Source organism: Ambystoma mexicanum, chromosome 6p (genome assembly GCF_040938575.1).
Source record: "Ambystoma mexicanum isolate Mex_15411 chromosome 6p, UKY_AmexF1_1, whole genome shotgun sequence".
Classification (NCBI taxonomy): Eukaryota; Metazoa; Chordata; class Amphibia; order Caudata; family Ambystomatidae; genus Ambystoma; species Ambystoma mexicanum.
This window is the reverse complement of record NC_090935.1, coordinates 162,031,272-162,057,861: the sequence shown is the minus strand read 5'-3', so window position 1 is coordinate 162,057,861 and position 26,590 is coordinate 162,031,272. Positions and strand designations below refer to the sequence as shown.

At 45.8% G+C, this 26,590-nt stretch overlaps 1 protein-coding gene across 1 annotated transcript in view; it reads left to right on the top strand.

The window, feature by feature from the left end:
- Window positions 1-26,590, top strand: part of TPGS2 (tubulin polyglutamylase complex subunit 2) — a 226,100-nt gene that overhangs the window by 159,991 nt on the left and 39,519 nt on the right. Inside the window, exons 5-6 of the mRNA XM_069626868.1 lie at window positions 1,949-2,062; window positions 20,988-21,151. Coding sequence (XP_069482969.1) covers window positions 1,949-2,062; window positions 20,988-21,151 — 278 coding nt within the window. The remainder of the gene's footprint in view (window positions 1-1,948; window positions 2,063-20,987; window positions 21,152-26,590) is intronic.

Below are 26,590 nucleotides of genomic sequence, written 5' to 3'. Positions count from 1 at the left end.
AAGTACCACTTTCTATCACCAACCGTGACCTCAACTTGTGTACGCTCTTTATTGTTTTCCACACTCCGCTCCACTCTCCTTCCTCCTTCTAATCTCCTGGTCTGCCTGCTCCTCCCTTGACCTCACCAGAACAATCCATACTCCCTTTGTCTTTCAGTATTCCTTTTATTCTCCTTGTCCCCCTCCTATTGTCCCAAGCTCCCCGGGCCAGTCACTGCCTTTCTCTTACCCATGGCCTGGGTTGCAGAGATGGCAAAACATAAAAGTCCCTATAAGCCACGCCCTCTTTGTGAACACAAGTCCGCCAGTGTCTTAACAGCGACACACTACTCTGAAAGTCAATTTCAGAGTTTGGGTGTGCGCTAAACGTCCTGACTGCCGGTTCTCAGCAAGGAATTTTCTGCTCCTTGTATGTGTGCCGTCACTTCTCTCACTGGTGTGTTCCCTGCAATGCTCTTCAACGCAAGGGTTTCTGGATGTGGGAGTCCTTCAAAGGAAGATAGGAGGGACTGACCAGCATGTTAGAAGACAGGCATGGGGTGATTGTCAGTGGTGCTCTGCACTTACAGTCATGCACATGTGTCGTGGACAGTGACTGGGCCCTCCCAACTCCCCCACTCTGCCGCTGGAATAGGACTGGCTTTGTAAAACACCCTGGTAGGACTCCCACCACAGGTTCAGAGGAGCCCTCACCTCCCCCCTCGTCCTGAAAGGTTCAGGTTTCTGACCCTGTCACAGTACTTGCTGCATTATTGTTTGGCGATTTCATAGTGACGCACACACCTTCTCAAGAGCCTACTGTCCGGCCCATGCTATCCAAAGAGGCTAAGGACGTGTACTGTTCGTTTTATATCTGTTTAACATTTATGGCCGTATCACTCTTGCACCAGTGGAAGGGTATGTTTAGATGTATAACCCTTAGGTGCCATTGTTCATCCCAGTATTCCTGCTGACCCACAATGAATTTGTCACACAGGTTTATAGAATATTTGGCATGGGTATATCTGTGGCTAGTTAGTAGTAGGGTGGGTAGAAACTAGTTGATGGAGCAAGAGCTTAAAGCGCTCAGAGACGTGACCGGTTCAAACTCTGATAGTTTAGTGTGCAAATGAATCAATGGGAGTGCCAAGGGGCTTGGCTGAGCAAAAAATGAGTATGAGTTCTATAGGGGAAGTGCTATACAAGTGTGAGAGTTGCCAAGATTCAGCAGGCTGACTTTAGCCCCAGTTGAGCTTAACCTCTAGAGTTGCACTCTGACGACCTTACAGAGAAAGCTCTAGCACTTGAAAGATTTGAAAATGTTAAGCATACCTACTAAGGGTATGTAAAATGACCTATTTCCCTGCAACAGTGGATAAAGTACAGGTAGATCTCTAACCGTGTGTGGCTTCTCCTTCATTTCAACCAATAGCGTCTTCTACTGTAGACTTGTTTCTCCAGCAGAGAGGTGTGCCTCTGCTGTCTGACTAGAACCACCCCAGGAGGTGCCAATGATATGCAGTATCCATTGATAACGAATATAACATAACGAATAACCTTTTTAATAAATAGAACATACCGAAAAAAACACTGAATATTTTAATAAAAAACATATAAGGGAAGTGGGGTTAGGAGTTAAAACGGGTGGGGAAAGGATTTGGGGTGGATTTATAATCGTAGGGAAACGGGGAGCAGGGTTGGGGAGAACCCTGTAGCCCCCAAATAAAAACATTCACTATTTTTTTCTGTATTTTCTATTTGTCAACGTTTTTTGATTACATTTTTCGTTAATAACACAGAGCCGGCCACACTTGGAAAATTATAGCGAGCTTGCTTGGATCCGGATACTGATCTGGGGGATTAAACAAAGAAAGAGGTTTCTAATGAAAGTTGAAAATAAATTCCACAACGTTTACATGTAACCGGAATTGATCAATCCCTAAAACCCTTCTTTTCTCTCACATTGAAGGTACGGAAAGCCAGAGAAGAAAGCCGTCTTTTGACTCCCGCCATATCGCCTTTGAATTGGATCCCTGCAACGGAAACGGAAAAGTGTGTCTAGTTTACAGAAACGTCAAGAAAGGTAAATTAAGTTGGGATGCAGAAAATATGGTGGACATCCCAGCTTGAAGAAGTACCTTTAGATGGGGCATGATGGTGGGTGGTGATCATGTGGTCAGCATGTTTGATACCTGCCCTTAGAGCCCTCGCAGTGTAGATGCGGAATAGTGGAATATATGTGCCCAGAAACTTTTCAGAAAGAGTCCATTCATTTGATGATTCTCAGATGCTCTGTGGAGAGAGTGTCCCTGAAGTTGGGGCTGGAAACAGCGGATCATTCCCCACTAGAGACCACGCTAATGGCTGAATGGAAGCAGCCCATAAGGCGGCGGGCGCAATAAAGTTATTGTAACTCCACTGTTCTACACTCCAAAAGGGACGAGTGAGAGGAGGGAGAATTTGTTCACAACATGATCAGTGAGTGTATTGCACTTTGGTTAGTCAATGGGCTTTGGCTGCATCTTGATCCAGATCTTTGGGGAAGAAGGCGGAGTGCTCCTCCTGCTGCTGCGATGTGTGGGAGGGACAATAGGCACACGGTGCGCTGGAGGAAATAGTGGTGCTCTGAGATGCCATTGTACCACTGGGGCGAATCTGCGAGCTAGAAGAGATTAGCAGGCAATGCAACCTCGTATTGCCTGCAAATGATCCATTGCCACTGCAAGTCCAACATTCTAAGGATGATAAAGAAGTGATAAGCTGTGCACAGAGTTTTTTTTTTTTTTTAGTTCTGATCTACATTGAGCAGTGCACCCATGACGGCTTTCGATGTTGGAATGAAATTGATTACTGTACTGAGCTGGGGGCAGGTGGAAATGCACCTTGACCACCATTGTGCCAGTTAACAAATTCAGGTTTGAGTTTTTATTCCTGATCACTCCACATTTCTTTACCTTCATAGAGAAATATGTGTTCAGAACAGGCAGCTTGCTCTTGTGGCAGATGCATTGAGCATGTACGATGTCCGGAATAACAACACCTCCAGTTTTTTTTTTTTCTTTTTTAAATCCATGGACCTTTAGGCTACTATTACTACTACTCATCTACTGTCATACCCTATGCAAACCTTTCAACACTCTTATAATGACCACATCTGCACATGAAGGGACTTTTAAAAAAAAACAGGTCCCAGAGCAGAGCAAGCAACAGTTGAACATATGTTGAATAAGAGGAGACAGTGGAGGAGACTCTAAGAACCCAGAGGTTTACACCAGTGGTTGATGGCAAAAGTCCTTACCCTAGTGTGCTGTTTCTTCTCTGGCATAACAGGACACACAGGGCACTTTGTTGCATCACCTAGCCTTACAGCTTCTGTCTCCAGGGTGAATGTGTGATCCTCAATGTTGAATGACCCTGATTTCTCCAGAAGAGCGAGTAAAAAGATTACTAGTGTGCTTGATGAAGGCACGTTCCTACAGCCAAGATAGAAAGAAAGTAGATTTAATATCAAGGGGTTCCACCATTTCCTTTTTCAGTCAGCAGACAATTCCATGACTTTATGGAGCCCACATTTCATGTGCACTCTTCCTAAGTGGTCAATAAACTAGAGTAATACCTACACATCCTTCTTCCTCCATCCCCCTAGTACTCACTTTTGGGTTGTCCTCCTACCAAACACAAGCCAATAATACATGCTTTCATCCCTTGCCCAGTCAACTCTTCATATTGGTTGAGAATATATGCAACCCTCCACCCCATTGCCCATTAGTTAATCATTTACTTCTCTCTCGGCAGGGACCAATGGCCCCCCTCAGGAGTGTAGGGCTCTGGGGACAACCTGGCCCAGACCCCCTCAACCTCTGATATAGACCTCCAAGGCTTGCACTTAATCCGGGGGGGTATTGTCCCCTTGCAGACCTGTGTGTGAGGTTAGCAGGTGGAGCAATGAGAGCACTGGGGGAAGAGTGATGCGTCGCTCGGAGAAGAGAGGTGAAGAGCTTGCTGGTGGGTGGGTCCCCAGCAAGGCTTGGGCTCAACTGGGGTGGAGGGCGAGAGTCTTCTTTTCCCCCAGAAAATAAGGGCATGGGCCAAGGTCCAGCCCATTTGCCTCTGTAGCGATAAGGGAGGAGCGAGGGTTCAGTGAAGCTCTGCTCCCAGATGATTATAAGGTTAGTGCTGCATGAACATAAATGTAAGGCACAGAATCGGCACCTAAAAAGTTGAGCTAAGTGTGGCCAAGTTTAATTGGGAAGGATGCTTCGATGCTGGCAAAGACGCTTAAAAGGGCAACACTTTGTGGGTCGATGCATGTAGTGTTCTGATCAGTGACCATTGGAGAGTAAAAGCATTTTGTAATTAGGGCAATTTCCTCCTAATACGGAATGTGCAGTACAAACCAGCGATAAAATGAGAATAGAAAAGAGAAGTAAATATGGGCTATCGGCTGCTTTGGTGAAGAAATTTGTGAAGCAGACTTGAGTAAGGAGAAGGGGGGAAAAATTAGAGTGCCGGGGTCCCTTCCTGTTAATCCGCCTCTGAGGAATCCTTCTCCTCATGTTCCTCTGCATTAGCAGAGGATGATGACCATGAAGGAAAATTCCTTGAAAGTGACGCAGTAGCAGACGTGTTAAGAGAAGTTGACTTGGATTCTACAGACTCTGAAGAAGTCGCAGATATTCACCAATTTAAACCCTCAAGAAAAAGAGGGTTTCCAGTGATTAAGGACATAAAGCGTAAGATTCTGAGACGATGGAACGTGCCCAGATTTATAGTGAAACTCTACTCTCTTAAGGGAGAGGAAAAATCCCTTCCACTGACACTAGTCAAGAATCAGATTCTACACAGCCTCGTAGGGAGGTCCTCCATGCCAGAATATGCTTAGAAAAGAGGCCAAGGGGACAAGAAGGTGAAAGGCTGTCCCTTAGGATGAATATGTATGCTTGCTATACATCCAAGACCGTTCTGAATGGGTTTCAAAATCTAAAGCATGCTATAGAACACAGAGTGTTAGGCAGGTTTTTCATATGAGCTTTCTAAAATGGGGGGGTTCCTTCTTTTTTCTACATTTCTTGTGGGCTTGCTGTTTCTGATTTCTGGACAGACGTTCTCAGTAGCTGTTTTGTCCTGTGGATTCCCACCCAGGCTCCAGAGTGCCTGGAAAGGCAGGAAGCGAGAAAGGAGTACAAACCTCTGCATCCCTTTGTCTTCCACCTTGCCTGAAAGCGAACTCCCAGTGGGGGGGGCTGGCTTTCCTGATTCGACAGCCAGACAGCCCTTTTCTGTAAAATGCGGGGAGAGAATGCAGACATTGTTCTGTAGTTCCTGATAAAAACTCCGAACATTGAAGCCGCAGACAAGTATACCACTGGAGCTGAAACCGAAGAGGATAATGAAGAAACGAAGGCCGTAGCAATTTCCAGCGACCGGAGCCTGCTGTTCCCCCTTCCTTCCAATCGACCTGGGGATTCCCATCCAGAGTCTGGTGGCACCCACTAGACGCAAGAAGACCTGCATTTTGAGCCATCCCACATTCTGCTGCGACCTTGCGAAGCTGTAATTCCACAATACCCTGGGCCCTCAAGCCATTGTGTTGTGCACAATCTTGTGAATTCCAAATCTTGCTGAAACGTTGTGGGCCTCTTGCTGGACCTCCAGACACCTGAATCAAATCCAGATAGTCTCCTCATCAGAGTGCTGAAAACAACGAGAATCAGACCAGCAATATTCTGTCTTCTTCTGTGCTTCTGCAAAAAGGTGCACAATATGCAGAGTCGCATTCAGCCATGAGTAAAACCTTCCCTGGAGCCTTCTTCCATGATCCTTGCTCCAAAAGTCCTTCCAAATTCCTGTCTTCCGTCTTCTAGACTGAGGAATCCATCAACCGGGTTTTTGGCTGCATATCCTGAAGTCTTCCTGCAGCAACACTTCTTTTGTGCTCAGGTACAGTGTTGGCTGTGGTATTTACTTACCTTCAGTTGCTTGCAATTCCTGTGTTTGCTTGGGGTGCTATTGTGATTGGGATGTCTCTCGTGCAGTTCATCCAGGCCATCCAGGCCCTATGCTGGAATCTTTTAGGGTGTCTAAAGTCCCTGGACCCTAACTTTAAACTCTCAGAGGGAATAGTTACAAAACGTTATTACTTACCTTAGATAGGTTCTGCCATTCTGAAATGTATATATAGGATTTACTTAGCTTGAATAATCTCTGTGCCGTCTGCAAGGAAGGCATGGTATCAAACAGAGAAGACAGACACAAGTGATCACAGTTCAAGTGTGTTTATTGAACTTCAATGGTTTGGATGAACGCCTATCTAAGTATGGGAGCAAGCGACATGCAAAAATAACATGGTCCTAGTGGAGTCTTGTCAAAATAAAAAAGGACTATACTAATAAACCCATTGCCAATCCCTGATTCTAAATACAAATGATCAGGAAAAATGATGTATGCAAAAGAAAGAGTGTTCAAGAAACAATAAGTCAGGACAGCTGGCCAATTAGCTTCCCTTCCCCACATTTTCAGCATGATGGCACACTCGAGCTTAGCACTGACTCTGACTTCTAAAGCACAAGTATGCAGTTCATGATAGAAACCAGGGCCTTCTGCGACAAAGTCTCTTTCCATTCATTCAAGTGTCTCAATCGTAGAATGCCATGGATACAAAACACAACATCAAAGTTCTCATTAAAGGTGTTTCACGCTTGGAAAGTCTTGGGTGCACTGTTCACCCTAGGTCTCCCTCAGCCAGGCTCGGACCCCTTTTATACACCAATTCACAATTGGTCTCCCTTGATCAGGCTCGGACGTTGCATTCTTGCTTTCTCCTTATATCGGAGTTCGATAAATTCACGATAGTTCTCCCTCAGCCGGGCTCAGACCTTGATGCATGTATTCATAATCGAAGACTTTTGTCTGCGATGGATTTTACTTATTCCCTCGTAGGACCACTTCGATTTATTCTTACTGGATTTCTATTCTTCGTTTTCACATTCACATATCACAGTATATTACATATTACAGTTCCTTTTGTCACTTCTTTGTGGGATACATCAGTCAAAGACCTTCGATTGGGCACACACGCAGCGCCGGACCACCCTATCTTGTATCTTAGTTCACGTTAAGTGTTCAAACAATTCATCAGCCGTCTGACCTTTACCCGCGTCTTTCATCAAATGCTTCAATGTTCGCTCTTTCGTGTAACAATGTTGCCGCTTGCAACCTTCGTTTCAACACAGACCACCCTCGTACAGTTTCCTTCAACTCACCAGCTTTGTTGATTTCTCTGTTTGCAGCTTTGATCTCGGAGCCAAGGACAATTCCACGGTGGCTGCTGCTCCTACCCGAGTCGGCCAGTCATGCAGGAGGGCCCCGGATATCTCGGACACACAATGCAGGGTTCTTCAGTTTCTCTTCTTGGCCTTACACATGCTGGTTTCAAGCTCCTAGGAATATAACGATCGCTCATGGAAAAGGCCAAGGGTATCTCCTTCCTTGTTCTCCTTTCTCGATCTGCCGTCCCTCTCCATCGACTTAGCTGCTAGCTGGGAAGAACTGCTCCTTCATGTGCTTTGCCTTGCTCTAAGTGTGCTCTTGTGTTCTGCATTATATCTATGTGGGAAAGTTCAATTTGTTAGGTGTGTGGTGTCAAAGGTAATTGCCTGACTCTGCCTGACCATGATAGTGGGACAGGTCAGATACATTGCTCGGGTACTAGTCTGTGTTCTCTCAGAGCAGGCTGTCTGTATAGCAGTGTTCGAGGGATGGTGGGGAGTTAAAGTTCCCCGATATCCTACCTGGTCGGACAGTTTAATGGTGTTGGAGGGAAAGGGATACTGCATATCGCCATACGGTGTCCCACTGTAAGTGATTTCAATCCGGCCCACACCTAAGTCAACGCCTAGCGTGTAATGCACAACTGAAATCCTTATTTATTGTTGGCTAAAAGTTATTTTATTCTGAACGATATACCACTCATATCACGCCCCTCTCTTGGAACCCATCCCTCCCCCCCCGGGGTCACACTAAACCAGGAATCAGGCTGGTTTGCAAAGTTAAAATATTTATTATTTATGTAGTTACAATTCAATCACACTGTTTTAATGGGTACACAATGATGACCAATGTGGTGATGTAACACTAAATAATCTCTTTAATACACAAGAAGTAATAGTGAGCAAAACAATTCAGCACAGAAATAATACTTTGGTGTGTGTTCAGATCAAATAGCAGTGTGGTTACTAGTTCCCCCTGCACACCCCTCAAGCCCCCAATAGGCAATGTAAATAGATAGGAGGAGAGAGAGCAGGTATTCAGGAATGGCAGAATTCAAACAAAATGTCAATCCCAATTTTCCCCAGCAAACACAGCAGAGAAACGGAATTGATGGGCAAGCTGTCAAAATGGTTTTTAAAGTTATCTGAGAATGGAATGTGCAAAAACACTAAATATGGTCTAAATTGCTGAACTTGTTTAAATTTTTATTGGAGCTGCTTTTGATAGTTGTACATAAACACTAGCAATTATTTGATACTAAGAAACAATGTGAAATCTTAAAATTAAGGTCAGAGCAATCAAAAGCTGTTTGACATGTGTCAGAATTTCCCTTAAACGAAATTTGAGGCAAACGTTTCAGTGCGCGGTAATCGCGATTACGGGAGAACCGTATGGATGTGAGATGTGGTTTTAGATGTGAATTAAATCTGTTGATGTTAGCTACAAGCAGACGTTGACATTTTGTTTCTAGCACACAAATTTTTATTTCTAGCACACGAGTTATGGAGGTTTTAGTGGAGGTAGTTCTTCGAGATAGATTCAAGAATGCAAAACAGGAATGCACTTTTAAAATGACAAAAATAATTTCTTACACTATGTTAAAGACTACCAAAAAGTAAAATGCCACACAGGAAGGTCATTCGCGGCCGATCAGACCAGTTCAGGTGTGATACTATACTTTGTTTGGTTTGGGAATTACTTTCTTAATCAATCAATAGGAAGTTAGGGTTTAGGAACACATATGAGAGAGGAGTCCATGCAAAGATAGTTCTAACAATACTGGCTCGGAAAGAAAGAGAGGATGGATTTAAGATGCGGATTAATTAAGCAAGGTACATAAGCTAGTGACACAGTTCTATTTATAGATATTCACTAGATGTGTTTCAAACGGAACCGTCAGGGATTCTGGTCTGGACAGAATGCTGGGCACATCGGATTTGGCATCGTCAAGGCGCTCGGGACACGGCACGGCACAATAGGACTGGATCTGATCTGCAATGACTCTGGTCACAGCACGGCACAACTGGATTGGATCTTTTGGTTCTGATGATAATTCTTTTAGCAGGCAAGCAGTGCAGCACAGCCCGGCTATTTGTTAGATTTTCCCCTTAGGTTTCTGCGGTTGGTTCTGGTTCTGGAAATTTAAGGCCTCGCTGAAAATGGTTCAGCTATATAATGGGCCTTTCTGCTTTGCCAAGTTTCTGGAGTCTGGAGCAAGTAAGATGGATAATTCTGCTGCAGGGTGCTTTGCCAGCATCGGGATAGTGGGTGAATCTGTGTGTCTCTAAGTGCTGAACTGACTCTATTTATGCTTATGAAAAAGGGGTGTGTGTGCTGGTTTATCCTAAGCTCGCCCCTTGGACAGGTATTGGTCCAGGTCTCCTCTCTGCCTTGATAGGAGGAGAGAAACAGGATGTCACCTTGCTTGTGTGGATTTCATGAGGCCTAGAGTCCACCCCTAGCCTCTTAAACACAAAACACAAAATCGACTTTTGGTACAATACATATTTCCACCTATGCAACCTCTATAACAACCACATACATAGATCACATACTTTGAGTAGCAGATACTCCTCAAAACCCTGTCGCTGTAGGATCTTGTGTCTGCTTTCCACCGAATTTTGCCATTTTTATCAGGAACACAATGTCCAGTTTATCAGCATATTTGTACAAGTGTGCGCATATAACATGGTCATAAGTGCGTAACGTTTCAAACTTCTATCAGAAATACATTTTGTGTAATACCACATTTTCCGCCGTTTCTTCCCAGAACATACCACAAAGTTTTGGCGCCTTTCCACCCGTGCATCCAGAAATTACATTAACAATGCTGTTATTTCTACATTTTTCACAATTTTACATTGTAAGTTATATGTATTTGAACAAAATGTTCTTTGTGAATGTTCGGCCATAGATGGCTGTTTGTCTCCACCTCCTTCTGTCTCCCTGCAGTTCAAAAACACTCTCCTCCCTGTCTCTCCTGGGCAGAAACCATTTTCCGACCCTTCACACTGCAGACCACATTCTTCCCCCACCCTATAATCATCACATAGGTGTGATTTCCCGGTGGAGAGAGCTGGAAGGAGAGCTGTTATTCCAGTTTGGGTGGCTTTTAGCCAGGCTTAAATTTAATGTTAATTCTTTTGCATTTTTCCTTGGCTTAAAAACAAACTTGTGATTTCAAACTAGCAGCTAGAACACTTATTTCAGATTCTAAACCATGGGATTAACAATTACAACATAGGTTACTCTCAGGAACAGGCCACTTAGATTTCAAACATTTGGTTTCAGTTATACAGGTTTTAAAGTTCATCATGCAGGCTTCTGACAGCTGTCATTCAGGTGGCCGAGGGTACTGCGACCAGATTTTGACAGATTTCACAGGCAGGCAACTTTTGCTGTGGATGTTTCTTTGATACTTTCGGCTTTTCAGGACATTGCATGTTCATAATGATTTCTTGAACTAAGTGAATTGTATCACCCAGCAGAAATTTTGGATGTTTGAGGGTGTTTTGTACCGGCATTCCATAGTTTCAGCAACAAAGAAAAAGATTTAAAGCAAGATTTTGGGGTTTCAGTTAGCAAAGCACTGCTTTTCCTTCTGTGCTCCATCTTCACATGTTGTTGAGCCCAGTGACATGTTTCAGGAGTGAGATCTCTGTTCCACCACTGACAACATGCATGGCAGATTGGGCAGCCATCTTTTTGTGTTTTGCAGAGCGCGGTTTTCAGAGGTTTTGGCGCGCACAAGAATTTATTTGCAGTCATTTTGATGTTTCTGGCACCATCAGAACACAGTGATGCCGCCTGGTAGAGCAAAAGTGGGTTGAATCATCCCACACCACTCCCCAAGGACGCCTCACCCAGGTGCTCCTCCTGCACTGGTCCACCCCAGGGTCTGGATCCAAAGGCGATGGCTGTGCCCTTAGGTATCGGGGAGATATATATATATACGTATATATATATCTCCACGGGGGCTAGCGGGTGAGTCACCCTCTGGTTTCTCACACTTTTAAAATAAGTATTCTCAAAGTCTTACTTTCCTTACAAACTGTCTCGCCATTCTAACAGGCAGTAGATACAAGGGTAACATACTCTCCTTTGAATTGGTTTCCCCTCTTCCCAAAAGTTATACTGCTGGTTTCACTTTATTATTTGAAAGTGAACCCCAACTTATAGGAGCACCCCTTAAATATGTTGGGGTACCACCTGATCACGCTCACACCAGAGTAAATGCACCCCTCTAGGGAATTAAGGCCATGAGTCTATCTTGCAAAATTTAACAAATTTAATCTGTACGGAAGTGAGGATTGGCAAAGAAATCTGCCCCAGAGCTGTATATTCTGTCCCTCAACCGCTCCCCGGTCCTGAAGACTGGTGCTGGGCCTGGGGCTTAAATACTCTTGACTTAGTTACTGGATACCGGCAGAGCTCATCCAGAATTGGCCTTCTTCCTTCTGGCATGGCTGCGTTCCGTTTGGGACAGACTACTTTAACATAATGCTGCCTCTGCAGGAATACCTTGTCGCTCTTGTTTAGCATAATTTGCTATGTTATGAACATTCATACATAAACTCATCTTCCTGCCATTCCCTCAACACTTAACTCAACATAATTATATTTGATCTGGTCCAGTAATTTCTACAAAAAAACCTATTTTCCCATATCACTCTGTCTGTCGTGCTAAATCTTTTTTAATCTCCATTGGCTTGTGATGGGCAGGGACAGCTGCTAAGCTACCCCGTGCTTTCTGCTAAAGCTAGCCGGGCCACACGCAATGCATGTAGTCTATTTTTAGCACAGGCTGAATTCACTGTGTGCTTTAAGCAAAGCTAACTACCCTTTACCAGTTTTAATAATATATTCAGCTAAATAATTATCTCTGCCTTATATTTAATACTATTTTCATTTAGTGGCTGGACACGCCTGTATGTGATTTATATTTGCATGAAAAAAGCTTTCTCAGTGCTATAGTGCTTAGAGAGGTCTTGCCTCATTGTAAAGCGCTTGAGGGGTGCAGGAAGGCGCTAACCAAAGCACTAGCTCCTCTCTAACATATTCTTGTTATGATAATTGTATAAGTGTCCCCAGTTGGGTCTTGCTTTCCCTGACTTGCTGTTAGCCTGTCCATAATAAGTCTGCCTATGTCATACTTACCTTTTAGGTTGCTGGTAGCTCCTTATAAACGTATTATAGCAGTTTTACTTACCTTGCATAGCTGTGTGCCATCCAAGAACAAGTTAACAAGTTATTGCTTCCCTTAGTCTGTGAACTGAAAGGCAACTGTAATTCAATATTACAGCCCAAGGTCCAGCTCCCCTAGAATAACTGTTATCCTGAATCGGAGTTATAGATTTTTACTGTTCCTAGAATAAGTGTTCCACTGAAAAGTATGTATTGTCCAGTTGATTTACTAAGTAATTTCTTGCTGAACGTCACAGTATAACTGACCGGATCTACTACCCTTTTATTACATTCTTGCAATGGGAGGATTATGCCAGATAAGCCAACAGGAGTCGCCTACACAGGGCTCCAAGGTAGCTCAAGGATTGATTATGTTCTAATCCGTATGGTTGATTAGGACAAGGTAATAAGCATTGAGGTGATTACCCAAAGCGACAGTGACCATTACCCACTAAGTTCTGTTGTAAGTTTTGTGCTGCAGTGATATGATATATGATATGGCATTTATAATGCGCCTATAATGCGTGTTTCAAGGCACGACGGGGCAAGGGAGGGGGAACAGAGGGAAGACAGACAATGATCTCCCTAGGCCCAGTATCATTCTGATCGCACAAGTGCATAGGAAGGGGGGGAAGGGGAAAAGAGCGAGGGGGAAGGGGAAGGGGGAGGAGACAGTGCAGTACATGGGATAAAAAAATAAATAGAGAAATACAAATACGACCAACGGGGGCAAGTGCAAGGTAAGTGAATACATAAGTTCTAGTAGGGGGACTGTGGGGATACAGAAACAGTCACCAAGAGCGGTGGTTGCCAGGGAGGCGGTGCAGGTGTGCAACTGCTGGGGCCAGGGCCCGGGATCAGAAGGGCGGCCAGGAACCCAGTGCAATCTCAGTTTCAACCAGGAATTCAGCAGGGGAGAGGGGAAGAGAAAGCAGAACCAAAGAGGAAGGTTTTAAGGTGCTTCCAGAACCGGAGATGATTCTCCTCAAGTTTCAGGGAGGACGGGAGGCTTTTCCAGAGGGAGGACCCCGCCGAAGAGAGAGATCTACCACCAACTTGTTGCTTGGAGAAGCGGCTGACACTGAGGGAGTTGGAGGTGGATGAGCGGAGAGCTTGAGGAGGAAGATATTTATGAAGAGACAGTTGAGGGTATTGAGGCCCCAGACCCCAGAAGGCCTTGTGGACAATGCAGTCTCTGGGAGCCAGTGCAGAGATTTCAGTCCAGTCCTGGAGAGATAAGATTCCTGGGCTTGCTTGAGGCCAAGGACAAGCCTCGCAGTCCTGTTTTGGATGAGTTGCAGAGGGCGGAGAGTAGAAGCAGGCAGATTTAGAAAGAGGTTGTTGCAGTAGTCCAGCCTAGAGAGAACCAGTGCTCTGGAGACAGTGAGCTTCTGGGGGAAACAGAGGAACGGAAGGATACCTCTGAGGTATTTAAGATCGGGTGGTCAGAAGGGCAGGAATGCAGTTACGGTCGCTGGTCAATCGAGAAAGGTGGTAAAAAGGTTGACACTAGACTTGGATGTGGTCAAGCCATGTGTCTATGCAAGTATTGGCCCTCATATAGTGGGCATTTGCATGGATGATGGAACTTCCGCTAGTGTTGGAGAATTGTAAACTGACATTATGATGCTTTTGTCCCACTTTTTCGTCAAGCCAGCAGGGAAAATAAGAAGGCATAACCTGGGTAACAAGGGCTGATTTGACAACGACTGCCAACAGGCTAAAAATGACCTTTCATCATATCTTAAAAATTTGGATATGATCGATAAAGCCCATTTACTATAAATCAATGGTAGCATCAAAAAATCTACAGTTCATTCATAAGAAATGGCTAGAACTGTTACCTGTAATGTGAAGGGTGATCAAGTACATTTTTTTGTTTACTTGTTGGTAGTGAGGACTCAACCAGCAGAACTTGTTTCATGCAAAATCTCTCAGAGCTCATGCTATCAACATTTTAGTATGTTATATAAGAAGGAACAGTCTGAACCACAAGAACCACCCCAGCGACATAATACTGCATGTAGCACAAGGGACCCAGTAGCCTTTTCAATTGGAGAGGTAGAAGAGGCCATCAAGTGCTTAGGTTGTGGAAAGGCCCCTGGGCCCGATGATAAATATTGACTTGTTGAAAGATGAGCTCTGGGTCTGGGCCCCTCGGATGAAATGTGTTTGATTTTGTCGCAGGGTCAGGGGGTGTCCCTCAGTCATGGGTTGATGCCAAAATTATCCCACTGTATAAGAAGGTTGATACTAAAAATCCAGGAAATATAGCCCCATCTCTCTCCTAGATGCAGTGGGCAAGGTGTCTACTAAAGTGTTGTTGACTCACATGCAACAATGGGCTCTGGAGAGTAGCATTATTAATCATTTCCAAGCTGGGTTTTTGCCTATCATAAGTACGGTGGATCAATGTTTCAAGTTGAATGCTGCAGCATGTTAGAATCTATGCAATATTCATAGATCTTTGCACAGCGTTTGATAGAATCTCTCTCAGCAAGCTGTAATCTATGTTGAGAGAAGGGACTCCCAGGGCCGCGATTGGCTGCTATCCAGGCACTTTACACGGGTAATAGGGCGACAGTGAGGTGGGGGTTGGACAGTGAGGCCACAGATTCCTTTCCTGTAGAGAGGGTGGTTCGACAGGGGTGTTTATTATAATAGAGGAACTGTTAGCAGCCGGTCTAGATCCGCCTACGATGGGAAAATACACATTTCCAGCACTGTTTTATGCCGATGATGCTCTGCTATTATCCACTACACCAATGTGTTGGAGGCAACATTTGAAAACTTGAATTGAGCAATGTGAAGAGCTCTCAATGACACTCAACCTAGAAAAAACTAAGGTAATAGTATTTGGCCTGAAAAATCACAAGAAGGTTAAACTACAGATGTTGGTTGAACACTATGCTCTGGAGCAGGTATGTCAATTACGATTACCTACGGATTAGGTTCTCGGATGACCAGACCTGGTCGGCCCACCTGTAAATAGCCACAGCAACGCTGGAAAAGTATAGTGGCGGAGTTCGCTTCTTCTACCACAGGTATGGCAAGGGTGCTAATTCCCCAGTCCTAAAACTGTATAAAGCCCAAGGATGGGCGGCATCTTCATATGGGGCCGAGCTTTGGGGTCATAGTAAAACAAAAGAGATCAATGTAGTTGATAACAATGTTTTGCAGTGTTTGCTAATGCAAATTAAGGGTGCCCCCATGGCCAGCTTACGCTGGGAATGCAATCTGAAGCCCATTAGTGAAGTACTAGCAAACTAGCCACTGTTATACTGGATCAGACTGTGGAGTACACCAGCACTTGTATAGATAAGTGCTCCCTAGCTTACAGAATGTAGCTGGTTTTGGTTGATTTAGATGGTTTAGGTTCATCCACAAAGGTTTTGAAGAATTGGACTTGGTAAGCCTATGGGCCACCCCGGCGGGGACACTACCCAGTTCCAAGGTGACGGTTAAGATAAAGTGCTATGAAGCCACTATTAGGAAGATGAAGAGAGCATGTGCTGCATTGAGAACGGGCGACCCATATATGACTAAGCAAGTAGAGGGTTACGAATCCTAATTAGATTGTGTGGCACCCACCTACGTTCGAGCCATATTCCTTCAACTACGTACTAATACTCTCATGATGGCCGTCTTTACGGCAAGATGGTCAAGTACAACAGACACATAATTTAAAGTTTGAGGGAATATAGAGGAATCAATAAAACACTTTCTGATATTTTGTCCAGGGTATACTGGGCAGAGAAGATGCTATTTGCTGCCGCTTTTTAGCCTTAAGGACCTTGCAGCGAGTGAAACAGCAGTTACATTCTGTAAAAGCACTGTTGATGTAAACTCAGTGTACTTTATATCCAAGTGCTTTCACAGAGCGTGGCTCCATAGGGCAAAAGTGTAAAGTAAAGCCACGCTAAAAAATAAGCTATTGCAGTGAATTATAGTGCGTAATATTTATATACAAAAAATGTTAATAATGCATATTTTTAACTTTGTATAAGAAAATTGCTGGATGCCACCAGGATTTGTATTTTTGGGGATTGTTGGTATTAATATGTTTTATACCAATTGTGATGAGATACTTTTATAGTTTTAACCCGAATAAAGTTATGTGAAACACTATTACTGTAAAGTTATCAGAAAGTAACTTATGGTTTTACTCCATAAGAATAGGTGTGCCCTATACTGAATGTGTTTACAAAGGTTTGACTTAGCTAGAAATATAGGTCTGTGCTTGGTATGTGTACTTTAAAGCATAGTGTTGTATTTTTATCATGTGTATGTAGGATCTGTGATAGTACGTATTTACCCAGGATTTACCTTGGTCTACTTGTATTTAAATAACCCACTTATTTCTACAAAACATAGTGTTTCAGTCAGTGGCAGATTTAAGGCAAAGGGCCCCGTGGGCAGCACCTGACAGAGGGCCCTAGGTGGGCGGGTCATGGAGGCGGAGCTTAGGGTGGGCGGAGTTAATTGAGGTAACAAGTGCACAATGGCAAACTTTAGGGACAAAAGCTATTTTTTATGAAGTTGTCTTTAACAGTAACAGTGCTTTGAGGATATTGGGTCAGTTACGCTCCACAAACGGGGGCCTTGGAGAGGCAGGGGGGCATGGAGACACAAACGGGGGCCTTGGGGAGGCAGGGGGGCATGGAGACACAAACGGGGGCCTTGGGGAGGCAGGGGGGCATGGAGACACAAACGGGGGCCTTGGGGAGGCAGGGGGCATGGAGACACAAACGGGGGCCTTGGGGAGGCAGGGGGGCATGGAGACACAAACGGGGGCCTTGGAGAGGCAGGGGGGCATGGAGACACAAACGGGGGCCTTGGGGAGGCAGGGGGGCATGGAGACACAAACGGGGGCCTTGGGGAGGCAGGGGGGCATGGAGACACAAACGGGGGCCTTGGGGAGGCAGGGGGGCATGGAAACACAAACGGGGGCCTTGGGGAGGCAGGGGGGCATGGAGACACAAACGGGGGCCTTGGGGAGGCAGGGGGGCATGGAGACACAAACGGGGGCCTTGGAGAGGCAGGGGGGCATGGAGACACAAACGGGGGCCTTGGGGAGGCAGGGGGGCATGGAGACACAAACGGGGACCTTGGGGAGGGAGGGGGGCATGGAGACACAAACGGGGGCCTTGGGGAGGGAGGGGGCATGGAGACACAAACGGGGGCCTTGGGGAGGGAGGGGGGCATGGAGACACAAACGGGGGCCCTGGGGGGGAGGGGGGCATGGAGACACTCACGGGGGGCTGGGGCAGGAGGGGAGCATGGTCCATGGAGACAGTCACGGGAGCATGGAGACACAAATCCCCACAATAGCTAAACTTACCCGTTGTTTCAGTAGGCAGGAGACAGCAAACAGCAAACACCACTCGACAGCCTCGACTCGAGCAGCATCTTCTCTTCTCAGCTGGGCCCGGGCAATGGAGATTACTTCTTTTTCCTCGTGGGATCACACCGCCGGCACATAACACTGCGTCACTGTGACGTAGACACGTCTCCTGGGCCAGTCCTGGCCCAGGATTGGAATGAACCCGGAGTGTTAAAATGAAAGGGCCCTGTTGTGTGGAAGGGGCGGGGCCCTGTTGTGTGGAAGGGGCGGGCAAGGGGCGGGCCCTGTTGTGTGGAAGGGGCGGGCCCTGTTGTGTGGAAGGGCCGGGGGGGCCCGGGGCGGGGGGGGGGGCCCGGTCGCCTTTTGTTTGCCTAGCGACCGTTAGATCCGCCTCTGGTTTCAGTGTTTCTTTGGACCATATGTGTACAATTTATTTGTACTGATTCTACAGCCCTCTGTCCCTCCTAAGATAAGCCTGGCTGCTCTGTATACGCTACCATATACTCAGGTGGTACAGCTTTATACTAAGAGTGGAGTCTTATACTGCCTCAGTTGAATGGTTCTACTAAGCCCTTAGTTGGATTTCAGAAAAACTGTCCTAACACAGAGCATAATGTGATCCATTGCTGGTAGCTATGCAGCACAAAGTAGAATTTCTGGCTGGCCTGGTATTTGATGGGCATTCGATGGGACCAGAGCAGCTGCAAATATGGAGGCAGTCTTTTCAGGTAGACATCCTATACATTTACGAGACAGGCATCTGGAGGCTTTTGCAAAAAACACTGATATGAAGATGCCCCCAAAACGAGACCTCTCAAATGGCAAGTTGGAGAAGAGGGTGTGTAAGGGTTTTCCGCAATTACAAACATGCCGATCAATTGTGGAAGTCTCACAGTCAACAAGACCTAGGCCTTCAAAGGGTAGCTTAGGAAGGTACAATACCCTATTATTTCATCGGGCCCATACAAAAGCCAGCCATGCTAGGGAGCAGAAGGGATGTCTCACCTTCCTGATGGGTAAAGAATCTTGCCAAATGAGCAGCAGAAGCCCTGCCAATGACAGCAGGGTGCTGGGTGCCCCCACAATTCCACTGAGTGGTGTTTGTATGACCACATTTACTACAGATGCTAGTGACAGGGTGTGGAGCGCAACCATTGATCCCCCAAGTCAATGGGGGAAAATGGAAACAGAGCTGCTTCCTGTGTCATCCAACTGGAAGGAGGTTGACGTGACATTCAGAGCTCTACATTTATTCAGGACCCAGCCTCAGGGGAAGTCTGTGATTCTGCAGACAGACAATATCACTGCTGTGTCCTGTATCAACAGACAAAGCTCACCTCCTGACGGCTTGCAGTATTGAAGTTTATACTAGGATTGCAGACTGAGGAGACCATGAGAGCTGTGCACATAAAAGGGGTAGACCACTCGGCTGCAGTTCTTCTCTGCAGGGAGCTTCCCCACTGTCAAGATTGGACCCATGTGTGTTCCGAGAGATATGTCGGGATTTGGTACCCCCATATTGGTCCTCTTTGCCTCATGGGGTAACGTGGTACTGACCTTCTGTTATGGGGCATAGGGGGCAGATCAGCCTCTTACCTGCAACTTCCCAGTAACCCTGCAGTCTCTACAAGAGGTTTCTTTTCAAAGGGCATCGTAGTGATTACTGTGGGGGCTCAGTGATTAGCCATTAGTGCCTTTTGTTACCCTTGGGTGGTTCCTGCAGAGGTAGAGGCACTGGTGAACCGATTTCTAAATGGCTTTCTTCTAGAAAGGCCAGTGGCCACAGCTGAGGTTCTTCTGTGGGATCTGTCCCGGGTAAACTTAAGGATCAAAAGTCCCCTCACCCATTTTTGACTCCCTTCAAGGTTAGATCTCGGATTCCACACACTTAAAGCTGTCACGTCACAGACATTGAACACTTGGGAAAATAAGAGTTTGTGGTCCATACCTTCTTTTCTAACGGTATATCTAGACATTAGCATTCTAAATTGTGACCTCTTTTGCCTTCCTAAGGTGGTGTTGCAATTCCATCGCTCTCAGGATGTGATACTTGCAGACTTCTGTCCAGATCTTCAACCGCAGAAGAGGAACTGTGGTTTCATTTGGACATCCATAGGGTAATCCTTGCATATCTGGAAAAACATCCCCAAAGCTAAGGTCAGACAATCTTTTTGAAACATTTCATACTGGTGGAGCAGGGAAGATGTCCTCCATAGCATCTCTTAACAGATGGCTCTGTATGGTAATCAGCACAGCTTATGCAGGGGGAAGGGTCCAATACCTCTTGAGATACAGGGCCAATCCATGAGCTGCATGACGGCATCCTGGGCGGATGTCCAGAGAGTCCCGCTGGTGGACATTTGTAGGCCAGCCACCTGGGCTGACCCGAACACCTTCATCAAGCTTGGCACAAGCATACTGAGCTCGGGTGCTTGTTGAAGCTTAGTGCTCAGCGGTATTGGATAAAGGGGATTGGTGTGCAGCATCTTCTGTCAGTCATCTGTGTGATTTTCTTTTTTTTAAATCGTAGGCCATTCAGGCGCATAGTGTTTGTAGTCCTCAAAAGGTAAAGATAAGTATTGGGACAAGGAAGATGGAGGTGGTGGCAATCGGTGTATTACTTGCCTCAAATCCTCATGGCTATTTGTCCTACTGTTCTTGGACACAGCAGTTGTGTGCCTCTTCTTCCTCCCAGAATGAGTCAAGGGTCCTATGATATAAGTGAACAATAGAAACTGATTGGCAAGGAGGTGAAGAGATGTATACATACTCCACCCAAAAGGAGGATGGTGGGACACAGATATGAAGAATCATTGTGAAGAGGAAGACTAGGAGTAATGAAGATGACTGGTAAGTAATCCAATCATTCCACTATAAATCGTACTATATGCAAGGACATCGAACATAAGGGACATCCGGCATGTGAAATTGTTGTATGCTTAACATCTTAAATCTGCAAAACGGGACTAGTCTTTAGATTGCATTAAGGTTCCAGAGTCATAGCACAGGGGCAACGTGCTGGTTTTGGAAGCAAGACCGCAGAGCAACAGAGGTTCGAAACCTGGATCTGTGCTTAGAAACCGAATTCGGGTATTAAGCGTGTTATACAAAAACAATTAAATAAAATAAAAAATGTAATGAATTATCTAACATTAATATTCTCCTGCTGCACTCTCATATTATTAAGCTTTTATGCGTTTCTGATCTCTAGGTGTAGTGTCATTGGACACCGAGATCTGGTTTCTAGACCGTGCCCTCTACTGGCACTTCCTGACAGACACCTTCACGGCCTACTATCGACTGCTGATCACTCACTTGGGACTGCCGCAATGGCAGTACGCTTTCACAACCTATGGTGTCAGCCCACAGGCAAAGGTAGGTGTGCTGTTTTTTTTTGTGCTTTTTCCTAAGTCAGAACTTGGCATTTAACATATGACTTGCACTGAGATATTAAGTAGGAGGGTAAAAATAATAAAGTATGTGTCTGATAGGTTAAAATGTGACCAATTTGCAAAGTGTTCTTATGTATTGTAGAAGGCGGAGGCTAATAAATTGACTATTTGCTGCATTATTACCTAGCAATGCATGGTTTTGGCTTCCCAGCCAATGAGGAGGCTCAGAACGGGGGCTTTACCACATGGTAAAACCCTTGCACTGAGCATCCTCGTAGCTGGAGGGCACGATCTTCCCCTGCCGTGTCTCAAGTAAGTGCCCCATTGCAACCCTGCGTCCCCATCCTCCCCACCCCTCACTCCCTTTGTCCACATGTTTATCCCACACTGACCCCATCCCACCTACCTGCCTGTGAGGAATTCGACCATCCGCAAAGGGAGAGTGCGCTCACCTCGGCTATCTGATTTTTTGTTCATTTAAAAGAATGAATGATGGGAGATCAACCTCCGGAAAATATGTGGGGCCATTCCCACACATATTTTCAACGCTTAGAGCACAGCAGAAAAATAGTCATGTACTATGCGCTTACCAGCGCTGCTCTCCCATTTCATGTGTAGCTGACTCCTCACAACTGTGGGTGCATCAAAAGCCTCTGGCCGTGGGCAGCCTGATTAGCATTTCAAGGTCCCATAGATTTGAATCTCCATTGTTACACCTTGCTGGTGGCGGCAAATACTGAAGAGTGTTAATTAGCAGGCCTTAGGGAGGCCTCGGTGCAGGAAGTGACAATGAAGAGCAGAGACCAACACCTCTTTGTAATGCAATGTGTCAACTCGGTACTAACAACCCTCCTTACTAAGGGCCGTGAATGTCCTGTCTGGAACCACTCCTTTCAGAGCAGGGAGGTATGTGAATTGTAGGAGATGAAAATCTGCCTGCAACCCCCAACTTCAAAGGAGGCCCATGTTGTGATCAAGCGCAGCATAGGACTCAGTTAATTAGGGAGACACTTTGATGTACAGCAGACAGGAAGATGGGTGGGACTTAGAATTATTTGTTGTCATCCTTCTCCTGTCTGTTGCCAAACACCCTGGTTCTGACCTGAAGCATCACTGAAGGTTGTTGGTGGGACCCAGGATTGGTTCATTAAGGTGGGGTTAGCCTACACCAATCGCTGGGGCCCATTTGGCTTTAAAAGAGGGATGAACCTCTCACTGATCAGATCATCTGAAGACTTTGAAAGGAGTAAGAAGGAGGACTCATTGGGACTGTCTACCTTACATCTTTCACTAGGAAGGCCAGGAGTTCAAAGAGGGAAGCAAGATCCCTCCCCTAAACATCTCCCAGGGAACAGAGGGCGATACCAGACTCATAAGGACCTGTCCAGCAGCTCCAGAACCGGTACCCAGCCAGCGCACAGCGTGCCCTGCTAGGTTATGACAGCAAGTTTCCTAGGTGGGAAGTGCCGGAGAGTCTCTGGACAAAGGACAAGGCTGTTGCCTGCATTCACTCTCCTGAGCTTTGGGCCGTCTGCCTTGAAAGGACACGGGCCCCGAGAAGAGGCTAGGAGGAGTGCCACCCAAGCATAATCCAGCATCCATCTTTTTAAGGACAATTTCGAGACAGTCGAGTCCTCAAACCACATCCGGCTGTACCGCTGACTGTTGTCATGCCGCAGTCACCAGATCTGTCCGAGACGCCTTGACCAGCATTCCAGATCCGCCAACCAGCACAGAAATGACGATTCTTGGCCTGAGCCGGACAGTCTGCAGATGTCCATCCAGTCTCACTTGCCGAACTGTCTGCTGCCTAGTACCCACAGCTGTCTCCCGACACTAACTCTGTCTCACGGGCTGCAAAGCGCCGTGAAACCGCCTCAACGCTGTCGAGCACCAATAAGTTCTTCAGCACCAGGTATATTGTGGTCCTGCCCCCCTGTTCCTTCTCTGAAGGCCCTTAGAGACAGTTACAACCCTTTGATGTTGAAACCAAAAAACCTTGAACTGTAAGACTGATTGCTTTACCAACTACCCTCCTGTCAGTATCCAGAATGCATCCCTTTCCTTTGTGAAACTGTCTGTCTTGTGTGTTCCTTTACAGTGGTGGTTGAAATTGTAGTGTGCTCGAACTGTCTGTTGAAGTAATAATAAAGTAGATACTTTTATACAACCTTGACTGCACAGTCCCTTTTATCATTGGGTAATAATTGCATTTTTGCAGTATTGCAACTAGCTAATGATCCACAACCATGCGGAGATAAGCCTTCCACGTTACCAAAATTGGACAAGGAGGTCTTCTAATTTACTTGTATTCCAATCTGTTTGGATCCCTTCTGGTGTATGAGAGGTGTGGGGTTGATGAATGGGTTAGAAACCGATATTCATCCCTGGACCACTGGTGCCCCGGAAGTTGATTCGTCAAACTGCCGCTGTCATATCCCTCGCCGGCACCGGGAACAGTAGTATTCCCAGTGCTGCCCTGACACGCAAATGGCCCCCATGAAAAGGGAGGAGGGACTACATGTAGTTCCTTTCTCCCGATCCATGACGGGCATATTTTTGGGTATTTTCTTTTTCAAGTTGATTAACGGCAAACACGTTTCTGAACTTAAAAAAAAACGTATTGGTATACAGGTACCTCATGCCGGGATACTAATAGCAATATAACCCTTGCAGAGCGAGGGGGCATTACTGAGGAGGCAGGTAATGCCCCGGGCTATCGTAAAAGCCCTTGCTTCGCTCAAGTGTCTAACTGGCCCGGGCCATTATCTGGCCCGGTCATGAACCCCCATTTGGTTATATTTCTTAATTCAATCCGTCTGCATGTAAATTAGTGCATTGCAGAAAGTAGCATGCCATCACATAGATTTACAAAACCATAGAGCACATTGTGGGACTCATTACAAGTTCTCAGCAGTAAATCCGCGAGATACCACAAAACAGATTTACTGTTATCGCTATTTGTTCCTGGCGGAATTACTGCTGAATTACAAGTGTTGGTACGGTGGTGTTGGTCGCCTTTTATGGAGTCCATACGACTCTGTGGAGATTTCGACAGAATTACTACTGGCAGTAATTCCACCAAAATTGCCATTTTTTACGGTCAGGTGGCGGAATTACCACCACCATTTTGCTGGAGGTTTTCTTCCACCTTACCTCCAAACCCATAGTTTGGCAGTGCAGTAATGCGGTCATAATGCAGTGGTAAATCTGTTACCACCATCTGTGACCACATTACCACCATTTTTTGACACACCGCCAAACTCATAATGAGGCCCATTGTGTCTTGGTGTACAGCAGGATGCAGATGCAATTGTTATATGAAAATCAAATCTCTTGTATAGCTCTCATTGTTGCTACTGCATTGGCTTTCTGATCACGTGAATGACTGAACTGTTCCATCGCCCACAGCCTTTCAGCCAGCCATGCTTTCTAGGAACTTTTCCCAAACTACTAAGATGTTCTTAAGGCTTTTCTTTACTCAACTCAGTAATAAAAATACAATTGTTGCTAGACATCTGTTCTATTCTGTATCCCTCTGTCTTGGAATTTGAACCAGCCTTGAATCTATTTCTTGTACAATTCTATATTTCAGTTATCCTGTCAATCTTTGTTTAAGGTGCTGACTTTCTGGCAAATGAGGCAGCAGTCATGCTTGGATTGAACATTTGATGAATGCCAAGCATCATCCCAAATGGACAAACCTACATTGGAGAAAGTGGGCACAGTAATGCATGTGCCTCCAGCCATCTAAAACACAAGATGTGGTTATGAATATTATTTGCGGGCTAATACAGTTAGAGAGCCTCTCCCCTTCTGATGATGGAATGGACTTCGGAGCAAAGAAGCAGAGTCTGGAACCATGTGATTTCTCTGTTGACTGGATTCCTAGGTCTGGTATTGGTGTGGCAGGGAACCACTTTAAGTGAGCCCTCGCCACCTCTGACCCACCTCTTTCACGAGGACACTCCTGCAACTCCTCCACACTTCCCTTGTGTGGGTGAAACTCCTGCAACTCCAAGACAACCTGAAAGGCTGTCCTTGCCCTTCCCGCTTCCGCCCCTATGCCCTTCTGCCCTGCATGGTAACATAATCTTTTCCCAGCCTCTGACCTGCTCTGCTTCCGGGTCTCTGGATTGATGTGCACATTTGCCCATGCGCTAATTTTATTCTGCTGAAATTCAGTGGAATGCTCAGATTCTTAACGATTTAGTTCTAGGACCTGTCTTCTTATCAATAGAAAAGAAATTGATCACAAAGTTGCTAATTGTCACAATTCCCGGAGCGCCCATGATTAGGCGACACCATGGGCCATCATGGGAAGTGCCCTTGGCACCTGACGTACCACTGTAAACACCACCACTCCCGTCAATCATCGCGCCCTCCATAACGTATGATGCCAACACTATGAGGGGGTCAGAAATGAAAGTCGGACACAAAGCTGTCATGTTGTGGTCAGACATTTATTCAAATTAAAAGGGTTGGGAAAATACCTCCCTGACCCTATTCTAAACAGGAGTTTCCCTACCTCTCTCCCTCATGGGAAACTGGGGAATACTGCTTTTTATCCAGTGAAGCCATGACCTCCCCACAGTTGCTATCTCCTCCCATGCAATTCTCCCTCATACAGCCGCCCTCAGGGACAGGATCAGGTAGCGGCTGCCATCTCCTGGCCACATGGGAGGAGGGAAAGCCATGATGACTCCATTGGATTCTTTCACATCACGCACGTAGTGTGTGCGCAACATTGCATCTTGCGCCTTCTATGTGGGATTAAATACCCACAATTGTTCTCAGCTCACTGCTACTCAACAGCCTCCCAGATAGTAGGTAGCGGTATCCATTGTGCTTTGCTTTCCGTCCTGGATACCATTTTAATTCCTGATTTTGACCTGTTTTTTCATCCATGAATTGCTCCTGCTGTATGCTAATAACATCACGGCTCTGATCTTGGATTGTCCCTAGATTGGCTTCTTGATTCTCCCTCTTTGACGACCTGGTTCCTCGAACTTGGCTTGCTATCTTGGCTTGCTATCTAGACTTCATTCTTCTTCGCCCTTCGGATAATGGTAACTTTGGTGCTCTTACTTTGGTTTTTATTTCCATTTTTTGGGACTCAAAATCTGAGGACTTTTGGATACCTTTTTCCTCTTCCTCCTTCATTTACTCCTCCATTAGCCAGTCGTGCCTCCTGGGTCAGCTCCAACATTCTGTTTTCTTTTCTTGTCCCCAAACGGGAAACTGGTTCCCCGTTTGGTTCTTAGTGTTCTTCTGTTCTGTTTATTCGGCTAGGCATTCAGGTTGGAGTGGTACTGAGGGTGGGCAATGTGTCATCTGATCCTTCCACACATACGTACACCTTTTCCTTTTCTGTACAGTTTCCGGGGGTCCCCAGGGTGTCTTCTCGTCCTTCCACCATCGT